Source organism: Halichoerus grypus, chromosome 12 (assembly GCF_964656455.1).
Source record: "Halichoerus grypus chromosome 12, mHalGry1.hap1.1, whole genome shotgun sequence".
Taxonomy (NCBI): domain Eukaryota; kingdom Metazoa; phylum Chordata; class Mammalia; order Carnivora; family Phocidae; genus Halichoerus; species Halichoerus grypus.
In genome coordinates, this window is record NC_135723.1 from 91839201 (window position 1) to 91853653 (window position 14453).

A 14453-nucleotide genomic window follows, 5' to 3' on the forward strand; every position below is an offset into this window, starting at 1 on the left:
TGTAATGAAAGAGGCAAGGAATACCGCCCCCAAAATGTAAAGATAGAATCTCTGGTCTCAAGGCCTGTATGAAGGGTCTGAACCTCAGAACGGGTGGGTAAAGAGAAGTGTGTTGATTCTAGCAAGGAGACAAGCTAGGCCACCATTCCACTGTCTACACCCTATGCAAGGGTGGCAGACCAGGGCAGACCGGATGTAAGCCCTAATAGCAGGGGTTCCCAATATTTAATGGTGAAGAGACACTTGTTCCTTATGATCTAGAATGGAGGAGCTAATGACAGCAAATTCCCAGCCGGTGGCAGGGAGGGGCTCCCCGTCCCTTTAAAGACACTGCGGGCTCTGCAGCTTTCAGCTATGCCCACCCCCCGCCCACCCCCCCAACACCCCCGCCCTCCTTGGTGAATATGCCTGCTGGATGTAAGGGGAGGGGGCCCACAATGAAAGCCTCCAAGGAAAATGTCCTGGACGGAGAAGGTCCTGAACTAGGTCTCTTTAGCCTGGAGAGGACTATGGTGAGGACAGATACCCGCACCCAGTGCAAAGCGGGAGTAAACCAGAATGAGGTTCAGAAGGTAGAACCAGGACAAACGGCTGGAAGTGACAAGGAGGCTACCTTTAGCAGAACTTCCGAAACTACAGCATCCAACAATTAAGTTACACCTCGAAGAGGTTTGTTGCAACAGCTGGTGGGGCATTATCCACCAGGATAATTGTAAACGAGATTGCCATGATTAGATGATGTGGGGGTGAGTCACATGCCTTCCTGGGACCCGGAAGAACAGCTGCCGTGGGCAAACGCCTACGAACACAGAACACAGGGGGCGGCGAGGCAGATCTGTCACCTCTGGGGACCCTCACCTGCCAGCTCGAATCTCTGTCCTAACCTCCCATTCTGACAGCTCAAGTCCCACATCCTTCAACTGCCAGCTCAGCTCGGCAGGACCCTGTTCCCGGCTGGAAGCAATCTACCAAGCGCTAGGCCGGGGCCTTTCACACTTTAATTTGTGTGTTAAAATGCAGATTGCGATTCCGGGAAAGGGTTTTTAATTCTGCGTGTCAAAGAGCTCGCATGGTGCCAATGTTGCTGGTCTGCAGACCAGAATTTGACTAGCAAGACTTTCAGGTCTAGATCAGTGTTGTCCGCTGGAACTTTCTGGAACATTTCACTGGAAATGTTCTGTTTTCCTGTATGATAGCTGCTACCTACATGTAGCTGTCGAGCACTTACATGTGACTAGTGTGACTGTGGAACTGAAGTGTTCATTTTATTCAAACGTAATGAATTGAATTAAAATGAAATAGCCCCCACAAGTGGCTGGTGGTTGTCATACTGGACAGAGTGAGGCAATTTCAGTGTCTGAGCGTTGGGACAGCCCAGCATGCCTCCCACTTGGTCCCTCCTCAGGCCCTTCCCTCACACTGTACTTCAGTTCCGAATAAGTGAAGGAGGAATGAGGGATAGGGCCTTCGATGATTTATTCTCCCAAAACACTTGAACGTGTATCTCCATTTCAGTAACCAAGTCTTGGCTTTTGTGCTGTGCCCACATGCCTGCCTTGACCTTGGTTTCCAGCGCGATGGCCTGCCTTTGCCTTGGGCGATTCTCTCAGGCCAGGGACTCCCGCCCCTCGACGCCACAGCTACTAAGCTCAGCTCCCAGCTAGTCAACCTCTCTGCGGGGCTGGATCTGCAAGTGCTGCCGATGCAAACCCCATGGCGACCAGGCCCTGCCCTCCGGTCACTCCTGCTGTCGCTCCATCCTGCACCATTGCTGCCCACCTGCCCAGCTATTCAACCATCGCTCTTCCCAATGCCACATCCTCTCCCTGTCTACCATCTCTGTCGGGACAAGTCCCGGCTCAGCACCTGAAATTCCATAAAAGGATATCAAGTCTACATTCCAAAGAGTTCACAGTCAAAGCATATGCACCTACCCATGGTTGGCAAAAGCTCTTCTCCCAGTTTCTACTAGGGAGGCTACTAATCCAGAAATCTCAGTTGCCCCAACTATTATTAAAAACTCAATTGCAAGAAATAAAACCTGCAGGACTCTCCCTATCTGAAGGCTATGCAGTCCACTCTTTTCTCCAAATATTCTAACCTCTACACTGGGTCAAACCAGGCCATCAAAGAGCTGCAGACTTGACCCATACACACTGAACTCTGAAAGAAACCAGGCTGCTCATCATGTTGTGGTTCAAATCTCCCGAGACCACCAATTTTTATTTCACTTGGACAGACAGCAAGGAAAACAGCAAATCTAGGGCCTTCTTTTTTTTTTTTCTTTAATAACAGAAGAGCCAATTCAATGTATATAATGATGGGTCTAATTAATATGAGAAAGTAATAATTTATTCACCTCACCAAGAACATGTGCCACAGATTAAAGGAACCTGACAACATTCTACATGTTTGCGTAAAGTTCCAGGCTACATTCTAGAACTTTGCATTTAACACAGATTGAATGTCCCAGGGAGAACTTTACATCAAGAAGTTCTATCAGACGGGACTCCTGGGTGGCTCAGTCGGTTAAGCGTCTGCCTTTGGCTAAGGTCATGATCCCAGGTCCTGGAGTCAAGCCCCACGTGGTGCTCTCCACTCAGCCGGGAGTCTGCTTCTCTCTCTCCCTCTGCCTCCCACCCCACTCGCGCTCTCCCCCTGCCTGCCACTCCCTCTGCTTGTGCTCTCTCCCGCTCTCTCTATAACAAATGAATAAAATCGTTTTATCAGAAGTTTCTTTTTTTTTTTTTTAAAGATTTTATTTATTTAGTTGACAGAGAGACACAGCGAGAGAGGGAACACAAGCAGGGGGAGCGGGAGAGGGAGAAGCAGGCTTCCCGCCGAGCAGGGAGCCTGATGTGGGGCTCGATCCCAGGACCCTGGGATCATGACCTGAGCCAAAGGCAGACGCTTACTGACTGAGCCACGCAGGCGCCCTTATCAGAAGTTTCTTGATTTCTTGATGTTTTACTAGGGAACATGAGCACTGGAACTTGTGTACATTTAAATATCATCTATTCCCCACTGACAGTTCTCCTTGGTCTCTGGGACCCCTGATGTCACTAAAATGCAAACCTTTCCAACCCTCTTCCCCATCTTACCAAAAACTGCAAGTACCTGACATAAGAACCACTGAGGCCTGGGCGCCTGGGTGGCTCAGTCGGTTAAGCATCTGCCTTCCACTCAGGTCATGACCCCGGGGTCCTGGGATGGAGTCCCGCATCAGGCTCCCTGCTCAGCGAGGAGCCTGCTTCTCTCTCTGTCCCCTCCACCCACCCCCCACGTTTGCTCACTCTGTCTCTCTCTCGCAAAAATAAACAAAAATACTTAAAAAAAAAAAAAAACCACTGAGGCCTATAGTTTGTTTTTACTTTAACCAAGGCTAATTAATTTGAGTTTGTAATATCTTTTTCCACAGTCAACTCACAGAATCACCTTTACAGAACTGCACTTTGACATCATCTTTGGCTTGACCGTGGAGAGAACCCGGACAGATCTCGACATCACGAGGGTTTTCACGCCATACTGTTCCACAAGCCACCACAGGAGAGAGAAGAAGAGTGAAGGGGACGGAGACCAAGACACTGGGCTCTGAGCCCCTCTCCTGCTTCCACAGGGCAGCTCTGCTCGACTCTTGCTTGTTCATTTGGGTTCTGTGAGCGACGGTTTGCTGACACGCACCTGCTGCTAAGACCGGGGGAAACCACCGTACTAGGCAGAGTCGGAAGGGCTCCTGGGGAGGACATCACTGGCGGCAGCACACATGCTCCCCTCTCTGTGGCCCCAAAGGAGAGGTTTCCTCAGGTTCCACGGACAGAAAAAAGCGGTGCTTCTCCTGAGGAACTGGTGTGTTCTCCCGCAGACGCACAGGTGATCCTGTGACGAGGGTGTTTCTCCACGTGCTTTGGATGCGAGGCAGCTCACAGCCAAACTCATGGCCCATCGACTTCTACGTGGAATAAAACCTTTTGCTGGCAATTCGTTGTCCCTACTTCGGCTCTGGCTTCATTTTTTCATATTTGTGTTTATTTATTTATTTATTTTTAAAGATTTTATTTATTTATTTGACAGAGAGAGACAGAGAGAGAGGGAACACAAGCAGGGGGAGTGGGAGAGGGAGAAGCAGGCTCCCCGCGGAGCAGGGAGCCCGATGTGGGGCTTGATCCCTGGACCCTGAGACCATGACCTCAGCCAGAGGCAGATGCTTAACCGATTGAGCCACCCAGGTGCCCCTATTTATTTATTTTTAAGTAGGTACCACACCCAGTGAGCCCGACTCGGGGCCTGAACTCATGACCCTGAGATCAAGACCTGAGCTGAGATCAAGAGCCGGACGCTTCACGGACGGAGCCACCCAGGCGCCCCCTGGCTTTGGCTTCATTTTAATACCTCGCTTTCCTTTTTTCTTTCTTGTCACTCTGATTTCATTGCCTTCTCTCTCTCTCAATTTAATCCTGTGAATCAAAGAGAGGAAAGGCCACTAGAAAGAAGCCCCGCTTATCTGAACTTCTGTCATCTGTTCCCACGTCCCTGTGTGGGTAAGCTGCCATCTTCCAGTTCCCGTCCTTCAAATCCATCTGAATCCAGACCCTGCCTGAATCCTGGTGACCATCTACCAGTCTTCTGACTTCTCACCCGCCTTGTCCCCTGGCTGGAAGCAGCTACAAACTCACGCATAGGAAGCTTGCTCAAGGCTCCACCCCAGTCCCTGATCGTGAGGAAAGAAGCGTGCATGGCTTCTCACGTCTCAAGGGTTTCCTTGTAAATAATTCATAGATTCTGTTGCTTATGACAGCACAGTATATGCTTGCTAAGAAAAATGCAAATACAGCTGCGCATAACGTGAAAAAACACTATTCCCACTACCCCGTCCGCTCTCCATGGGTAACCATGTAGGCATCAAACATTTTACTAGTAGTTTTTTCTGAAGGTGTCAAGTTTAAGCAAGAGCCTCCACAAGGAGGAAAGGTACTCACCTCCTCTCCATATTGAACCCATGTGTCCGATTCATTCTTCCAGTACCAAATCCATTTCGTGGCAAAGACAAAATTGGTCAGCGCTGTGACAGATGAAGGCGTGGAGATGCGTCGGATAGGATTAAAATTACAAGTCATTTTCTGGAAATCGATGTCTTTATTTCCGATAGAAAAGCTGAGAGGGAGAGGTTTAAAGTTAACAGAATACTTCAGTGACCTCAATCATCTACAGTCTGGTCTTCCCTAACAAAAACACAGAATTAAGATCTTAGAGCTGACGGGGATCTTCAAATTTTCTTTATAAAGCTCCGGGTCTTACACACAGAAGAAGAAAAATCTGAAATGCAGAGAGGGTAGGTAAGTTACCTTCTGCATATAGTTAATGATGTCACAAAATATATTCTCTCCTCGACAAATATGCCAGAATAAAATGGGCCCACAAAACAAATGATTGGCTCAATGTTAGAAACTCACAGTAGGCCAGGTTTTTCAAGTATTATTTAAAAAGCTACACAATGTGGTCTGAGATCTTTGCAGGAAGCCAGGAAGGTCAAAGTTATTTTCATAATAATATTAAGACATTATTTGCCTTTTTCACTTTCATACTCTCACAGGTGCACAGTGGAGTTTTCCAGAGGCTACATGATGTGTGATTCTACAACAGATTAAAGAGATTTGTCAAAATATAAAACCATGTCATTCTTCTGAATGAATTTTTCTTGTTTCATTTTGGGAAACAGGTATTATTTATACATACATATATAGTTATTATATATAACTATAATTATATAAGCATAGTTATATAAAAATATGGTTATTTGTTACCATAAATGAGCTTATTATTGTTATTTTTCAATGAATCCATAAATATTGAATTCTTCTCAGTTTTGATTTTTATTTTTTATTTTTTTAAAGATTTTATTTATTTATTTGAGAGAGAGAGCCCAAGAGGGGGTAGGGTCAGAGGGAGAAGCAGACTCCCTGTTGAGCAGGGAGCCCGATGTGGGACTCGATCCCGGGACTCCAGGATCATGACCTGAGCCGAAGGCAGTCGCTTAGCCAACTGAGCCACCCAGGCACCCCTCAGTTTTGATTTTTAATATGGTAAATATTGACAGCTATAATTCACATAAACAGAAGTTCTCTGGGATCCTCAATATATTTGAAGGCTGTAGAGGGGTCCTGAGACCAACAAGTTTGAAAACTATTGCTCTAAGAAACACCTCCTAAATTCTTAATCTCAGGAAACAAACTGAGGGTTGCTGGAGTGGGGGGTGGGGTGGGAGGGATGGGGTGACTGGGTGATGGACACTGGGGAGGGTATGTGCTCTGGTAAGCGCTGTGAATTGTGCAAGACTGTTGAATCTCAGATCTGTACCTCTGAAACAAATAATGCAATATATGTTAAGAAAGAAAAAAAAAAAAGAAGAAGAATATAGCAGGAGGGGAAGAATGAAGGGGGGGAATCGGAGGGGTAGATGAACCATGAGAGACGATGGACTCTGAAAAACAAACTGAGGGTTCTAGAGGGGAGGGGGGTGGGAGGATGGGTTAGCCTGGTGGTGGGTATTGAGGAGGGCACGTTCTGCATGGAGCACTGGGTGTTACGCACAAACAATGATTCATGGAACACTATATCTAAAACTAATGATGTAATGTATGGGGATTAACATAACAATAAAAAAAATTTAAAAAAAAATCTTCACAATAAAAAAAAAAAAAAGAAACACCTCCTAAATCAGTGGTTCTCAATGAGGAATAGTTTTGTCCCCCAGGGAATGTTTAGCAATGTTGAAAGACATTTTTGGTTATCACAACAGGAATCTGGTGGATAAAGGCCAAGAATGCTCCTAAACAGCCCCCCCAAAACAAATAATTATCTAGCCCCAAAAGTCAATAGTGCTAAGGTTGAGAAAACCAGCTTCAGATACCTGGGCGGGGGGCGGAGAAACACACCTCCAAACAAGAAAGTAGCTGATGCTACCCTCTAGTGGCAAAATGCAGTAACACAGAATCTCCACCAAAAATTCACTATAAAAGGATGGCATGTAAGCAATTGCCCCGCCCCACCCCACCCCCGCAAAGAATTTCCTTATAACAGAAAGGAAGAGGAGGAGGAGGAAGAAACAGAATCATAAATACAGAAAGCAAACTGGTGTTGCCAGAGGGGAGGGGGTCGGGGGATGGGCAAAATAGGTGAAGGGGAGTAAGAGGCACAAACTTCCAGTTATAAAATAAGTAAGTCACAGGGATGAAAAGTACAGCATAGGAAATAAGAAAAAAAAAAAGAAATTTCCTGTATAAAACTAGGATGCACTTTCTTTTTCTTTTTTTTTTTTTAAGATTTTATTTATTTATTTGACAGAGAGAGGCACAGCGAGAGAGGGAACACAAGCAGGGGGAGTGGGAGAGGGAGAAGCAGGCTGAGCAGGGATCCTGATGAGGGACTCGATCCCAGGACCCTGGGATCATGACCCAAGCCGAAGGCAGCTGCTTAACGACTGAGCCACCCAGGCGCCCCTAGGATGCACTTTCTAAATATGGTCATGAGTGGTATCACCCAGTTCACCCCTGGCAGAAACAGAAATGTAAGGTATCCTCTTAGATTCCTCCAGGATGGAGAAAGCAGCAAACATAAAGGAAGATATAAAAATGCTCAAGCAAACAACAGAATTCTGCACTAGAACTATATGAAATTAGTCAACTCGTGTTCTACAGCTATAAAATTAAGCCAGAGGCTCTTTGGAGCTATAATCAGTGTACTTGTGTTAGTCCTATTGTGAGTCCACAGTACTACAAACTGACCTCTGCAGTGTGTTGTTCTGCAGGACATAGTGATGATAACTGCGTCACTGTTTATATCACACGAGTTAGGAAACAGTCCCAGAACCCCTAGTATTAGCCAGGCTCTTTGTGACTTCAAATCTAGATCATGTTTTTCTTCATGAGCTCAGCAGGCATCCGCCATTTTTTATCTCAAGAGGTACCTGAAACTTGAATGGGATTCTGAAGGAAAATGGTTTTTTCTTCTCGCCGTAAGCCTAGCACTATGCTTTCTTTTGACGATGCTGTGGACCTCACAAGCCAGAGTCTGGCCACCAACTTACGTGCGGATTTGGGGGTCACAATAGGCCTTCTCAATATCCTCCATGGGCTGGAGGTCCATCCAGGTGTTTGCAATCCGCATCTGCCACCGGTAAGGGAGGTGGAAGTGAACTTTGTTGCAGCTTTCTACAAAGACAGAGAGGAGGTCTGAGGGTCTGTTGAGCGGGGGTTCTGACGAATTCAACCAAGTTCACTGCTGACTTTCCCCAGGAGGCCTGCTTTTCCCGTCCTGCCGGACCTGCTTGGAAGCCCATTTCCAGTCTACACCTTTGCCCATGCTGGTTCCTGCCCACACTGCCCCATATCTGTATCTTCAGCTCCCCTTGTCACCAATAGAGCCTCGTCAGAAAACAAAAATTCCCCACTTCCCAAAGAGTCACTTTATCCGCATGGAAATCTGACATCCTTGTAAATGTATTGTTACCCCCTCTGCACCCCAAGGGGTACATGGGACAAAATGCTCTCTAGCGTCCACAACTGTATGCATTTCCTTGAAGCCTTGGCCTAAGATTTGGCTCTTCCAGAAAGAGTCACCCTCACTTATCTCACTCTGTTCTGATCTGACTTATATTTTGTATTCCTTTGGCCGGTACTCAGTACCCAGCTGGTGCTTATGTTACTTATGCATTTATTTATTTTATGCAGTTTTCTCCTTAATGGAGGTTTTGATGCCCACCTCCATCATGAACTCACTGAAGGAAGGCCTGCATCACTGTGTGGCTTACATACCCTTCACGTAACTGGCATAGCGCTGAGTAGACGACTATTAAATGAGCGCTTGCTGGATAACGAATTAGCCTCACGAACCCATTAATACAGGAATGCAGAAAATAGTTCTGTCTTTGAAAATTTGCATTTCGTTATGTTTAAATCATTTTGAAATGCTCAAAAGATGTGTGATTACTTTATTATTTTTTTTAACATTTTATTTGTAAGTGATCTCTACACCCAATGGGGGGCTCGAACTTACAACCAGAGATCAAGAGTCACACACTCCACTGACTGAGCCAGCCAGGCACCCTGGTGTGTTATTACCTTAAAACCAAAAGAGGCAGGGGGCCCCTGGGTGGCTCAGTCGGTTAGGCTTCTGACTCTTGGTTTCAGCTCAGGTCCTGGTCTCAGGGTGGTGAGATCGAACCCCATATCGGGCTCTGCGCTTGGCGCAGAGTCTGCTTGAGGGTCTTTCTCCCTCTCCCTCTGCCCCTCCCACTCGTGCTCTCTCTCTTTCTCTCTCTCTCAAATAAATAAATAAAGCTTTAAAAATAAAATAAAATAAAACCACAAGAGGCAGGTTCAGACATCCCAGGGAAAATCATAGAGCCGCACTGCCCGCGGTCTGGTGGATTGAAAATTATACAACCATCCGTGACAGTCCATACCTCACGCCCATTAGAATGGCTGCTCTAAAATCAAACCAACACAAAACAGAAGCAAGTGTTGGCAAGGAGACGGAGAAACTTGAACCCTTGTGCATTGCTACAGAAAACGTAAAACGGCGCAGCCGCTGTGGAAAATGGTGTGGCAGCTTCTTGAAACATTAAACGTAGAATTATCAAAACACATTTTTAATTTTTTTTAAGTTTTTTTTTTTAAATTTATTTGTTGGAGAGAGAGAGAGCGCGCACGTGCAATCAGGGTGAGAGGCAGGCAGAGGGAGAAGCAGACACCCCGCTGAGTGGGGAGCCGGATGTGGGGCTGGATCCTGGGACTCCGGGATCACGACCTGAGCTGAAGGCAGATGCTTAACCGACTGAGCCACCCAGGCGCCTTCCAAAACAAATTTTTTAGATAAACACCGAATTACCATAATATCCAGCAATTCCACTTCTGGGTGTATATCCCAAAAGAAGTGAAAGCAAGGTCCTGAGCAGATCTCACACACCCAAGCTGATGGCAGCATTATTCACAACAGCCAAAAGGTAGAAGCAACTCAAATATCCACTCACAGATGATCGGATAAACAAAATGTGGCACATATGCACAATAAAATATGATTCGGCCTTAAAAAGGAAAAGGAAATTCTCACACAGGAAATTCTCTTTCACAAGGATGAAACCTGAGGACGTACCACAAAGTGAAACAGGCCAGCATCACAAAGAGACAAATACTGTGTGATTCTACTCATGAGGGACCTCCAGTCGTCCTCCTCAGAGAAACAAAAACTAGAACCGTGGCTGCCAGGGACTGGAGATGGGGGGGAATAAAGAGCTGCTGTTCAAGGGGCAGCAGAGTTTTAGTTTTGCCAGACAACAAAGAGTTCTGGAGATTGGTTGAACAATAATATGACTCTACCCTTACTGACCTATACACTTAAAAATGATTAGGAGAGGGGCGCCTGGGTGGCTTGGTTGGTTAGGCGTCTGCCTTCGGCTCAGGTCATGATCCCGGTGTCCTGGGATCGAGTCCCGCATTGGGCTCCCTGCTCAGCGGGAAGCCAGCTTCTCCCTCTCCCACTCGCCCTGCTTGTGTGCACGTCACTCTCTCTCTCTCTCAAATAAATAAATAAAATCTTTTAAAAAAATGATTAGGATAGTAAAATCTATGTTAGGTGTATTTTACCACAATTAAAAAGAAAAAAAAAAACATTTAAGTTGAAGACTTAGGATTTCAAGAACACAGGGCAGAATCTTCCTTTTCAGACCCCGGGTGAATGAGTCTAAGACCACCAAGGGGTCAAACAGAGGAATCCAGTGTGATGCCTGGGCCCGGGGCAGACGCATGAAAGTGAGCAGGTGGTATCACGCTGGGAGGACAGCCATCTGTCCCACACACAGTTCCACGGGACACAGCTCTGTAGGAAGCTGGAGGGAGGGGATAGTGAACAGGTGTGGCTCCTCGCCTGGAAGGCCACACAGTCTGTGGAGTGAAGGACTCTCAGTACACGTGTGAGGAACTACTGCAAAAAGCCCATGGCCCAGAAGAGACACGATGCCTAAAGGACAAGACATGAACTGTGAGAGTGTGTCGGCGGGAATACTTTTAGCTTTTGGATTTGTTTTTTGTTTGTTTGCTTTTAGTATATGAAAACAGGGCCCCTGACAAAGTATAATATTTCACTTAAAAGTGAACGCAAAAAGAGAAAGTATAATATCAGGCAGTGGTCAGGAACCCAGGCTGGCTGGGCAATTCAGAGTCAAAACCCAAGTTGGCTACTCTAACCTCTCAGTACCTCTAGTTTCCACATCTGTAAAATGGGTTAACAACAGAACCTGCTTCTAGGGTTGACGTGAGGTTTAAAGACGATGCACATAAGTTTCTTGGCAATGCACCTAAAATACAGCAAATGCTCAGTAAATGTTGGCTTCTAGAAAGTCCTTAAGTTACCCACCAACTTGACAATCCCTACGCAGATGGTCAAGACAAATTTCCTTCGAGCCACAATCAACCATCCTGGAAGAGCCGGTACTCTCAACGTCCGATGCAGAATCTATAAAACAAAAGAAGATGCACGTATGCTGATCTTAGTGTTTAGACCAAAAATCAAGATACCTGATCTCACAATGGAAAAAAGTATCTGTAACTAGCACCATGTTCGAGAAAATTCCGGACTCGTGCATTGCTCATGAGAGCCTAGACAGCCCCTCCATCAAAGCAAACATGGACGTTAAGGTCATGTGAGAGGTATGTTTATTGTTTAAACCACGACCCAACTACTCTTGTTCTCAGTAAATGTGGCAGCTTACTCCACATGGTTCAACTGTCAGTACTTGAATCTTCCCATCAGTCTCCTCACCAGTACCACCCCTTAACCAAACCCTCTAACTCTATGCCCTTTAGTAACTCCTGGGGAACGTCCACAGAGAGGCCACCAGCCACAACCGTTCTGCTGTCGACACAAGACATGGGGCCCCCTTTGTCCTTAGGTGACTTACACGGAGCACATCTTGGGGTCCTCGCAAGCTCACTGGCAGGGCTAACTGAGATTGGGGCAGAGTTCTGACCATGGCTTGCATAGGCTGCAGCTCTGTTGCTTGAGGAGGATGTGGAAGGTGGCACCTTGGACTGAGTACGGACTTGTGGGGTGGGGACAGTGGTCTCCCGAGGTGTCGGCAGGACCTGGGTTTCCAGACTCTGACTTCCAAAGCACATCGCATTTTTATCCCCTCTGAATGTCAGTGTGAAGTCAAAACCGGTGGCACCAGTTTTATTGACTTTGGTGGTTTCATCCGCCACTTGACTAGAGCCATTTAGTGTGCCGTGGACGGATTTATTAGCCCAAATTGTCTTCTCTCTGTATTGACTGTTAACAGATGCCACTGCTGGATCATCGCCATCTGTAATTTTGCCAGTGGTTTGGAGATTACTGTGCGTGGTTCCGGTGTCCCGATTCCTAGGCAACGATTTTTCCCTCTGTCTACTGGTTGTGGTTTTATAATTGAAAGGTCTTGTGGAACTTATATCTGTGGCCGTTCCATCAACATTATTATTAAAAAGCGGGACATACTGGACATTTTGCTTCCCCCCTCTGCCCTCGGCGTTCACGCCGTCCAAGGAGAGCATGCCCACGCTCTTTCTGGCGGTTAGGGCGTCAGGTGTTTGTGGAGAACCTAGAGGAGAGCCAGGGGCAGCCTGACTCTGGGGAAACAAACTCTCTCTACCAGTGCCTTTGCCATTCAGCCAGGTTGCAGGGCCCTTCTGGTTGGAAGCAGGTGCTGAATCAGAAGGGAGGTAAATGCTACCTTGATCCCCGTAACAGAGATCTTCTGGGCTGCCGTTCTCTGAAAAACGCTGGCTTCCTCCCACTTGATCTCTTCCTCTGAGATTATCCACCTGAGGCGGGACCAGGGAGGGCTGAGGGCCATCCTGACTTCCCAAACGCACGAACTTGTGGGCCAGGTCCTCTACAGGCACGTCATCCGGGGGAGGCCTGTGGCCGATTTGATTTGGGGTAGGTGTGCAGGGCTTCGGAGTAGGAGCTGAAGCCGATGGAAGAAATTCTGTACTTCCCTGAAATGATCGGTCTCTGCTCTTGCTTCTGCCTCTGTAGGCCGGGTCTCTACGATAGGCCGGAGGAGCTGGGAAAAGAAAAACGAAACCAGGAAAATGAGCGCTAACAGGTTTGGGTTCACGCCGCGGTTCCTCCTCAGCTTTTCCAAGTTTGCCATCTGAGTTCTGTCAAATTACGTGTCCCAATCTGGTGTGCAAAAATCTTGAGAAGGGTGTTAAAGATGATGAAGGAATCTGCTCTTCTGGAGGAGCAGGAAACACCACCCCCACGGCCTAAGGACGAGAGTCAGAGTGACCCTGGCTCTTCTCGACTTCTCTCCCGGGGCCTCCGGTGTAACTCCCAAGCCCCCAAACTCTCAGGTGGGGCTTGTTCACTATGCTCTGGCTCAAAGTCAACGTTCACCGCTACGGCAAACAGATGCACAGGAGTGCGAGTCAGGGAGGATTTTCATGTCATTTAGATTTTGCCCATATTGTGATGAAGGTTCCCAAGCAAATTCAGGATCCATAAATAAATAAATAAACAAACAAACAAATAAATAAATAAAACCACAGTGTAAAGGTCTGATTCCATTTAAACTAGAACTTTTTCCACAGTTCTTCATCTAGTCCCTAAATGCCCAAGCTTAAGTGAGAAATGTCAAAAAGAATTAGCCTCTCTCAAGAAATCTGATGAGTCACACTCCCTGGGAAGAGGGAATGAGTGAGCATGCGTGTTTGTGAGTGTGTGTGAAATGTGCGTGTGGGGTAGGCGTGTGTGTGGTGTGTCCTGTGCTGGGTGTGCGTGCATACATGAGGGGTATATGTGTATAAGACGTATATGTGTGGTGTACGTGCGTGAGGGGTGTGTGTATGTGAGAGAGAGAGATGTAGTTGGTGTGTGCGATGTGTCAGTAAGATGTGCGTGTGTGGTATGTGTGGTGTGAGGTACGTGCGTATGGTGTGAATGCATGTGTGTTTGTGTGTGGCGTGTACGAGTGTGTGCTCCAAGTGTATATGTGTGGTATGTGTGTTGTGTGTACATGTGTGCGGCATATGAGCCGTGCTATTGTGTGTGGAGAAGGGGAGAAAAAGAGCCTTCCTCTTCCAAACTCAGAGAGCAGCAGTAATAGAGTAAAAGCAAACATCCTTCTCCTGCCAACAAAATACTTAATTAAGTAAATTAACCAGGAGGGATAATAAATAAAGATCTGTCTCATGTACAATGAATTTATATTGGGAAACTACGCCAGAAAACATCCCTCCAGAGGTTCCCCTCCCCTGTTCAGAGAGCATTGTGATGTGGGAGAAAAAACACCAGAGGAGGGACCAGAACACATTAGTTCTGCCACTACCTAGCTCTGTGAGGCCTTGGAAACATCCCTTTTATTTATTCATAGTAAAAATGATTTAAGACTGCTTGCAATGAAAGTCATTTAAAATTTC

At 46.6% G+C, this 14453-nt stretch overlaps 1 protein-coding gene across 2 annotated transcripts in view; it reads right to left on the reverse strand.

Annotated features, from left to right (window-relative positions):
* ZC3HAV1 (zinc finger CCCH-type containing, antiviral 1) overlaps positions 1-14453 on the reverse strand; it is a 56495-nt gene that overhangs the window by 19096 nt on the left and 22946 nt on the right. The window contains exons 4-7 of one of the 2 annotated variants that reach the window (XM_036096708.2): positions 11954-13096; positions 11410-11508; positions 8084-8207; positions 4977-5151 (exon numbers count right to left, since the gene is read on the reverse strand). In XM_036096708.2, coding sequence (XP_035952601.1) covers positions 4977-5151; positions 8084-8207; positions 11410-11508; positions 11954-13096 — 1541 coding nt within the window. The remainder of the gene's footprint in view (positions 1-4976; positions 5152-8083; positions 8208-11409; positions 11509-11953; positions 13097-14453) is intronic. The other variant, XM_036097396.2, reaches the window with a different exon arrangement.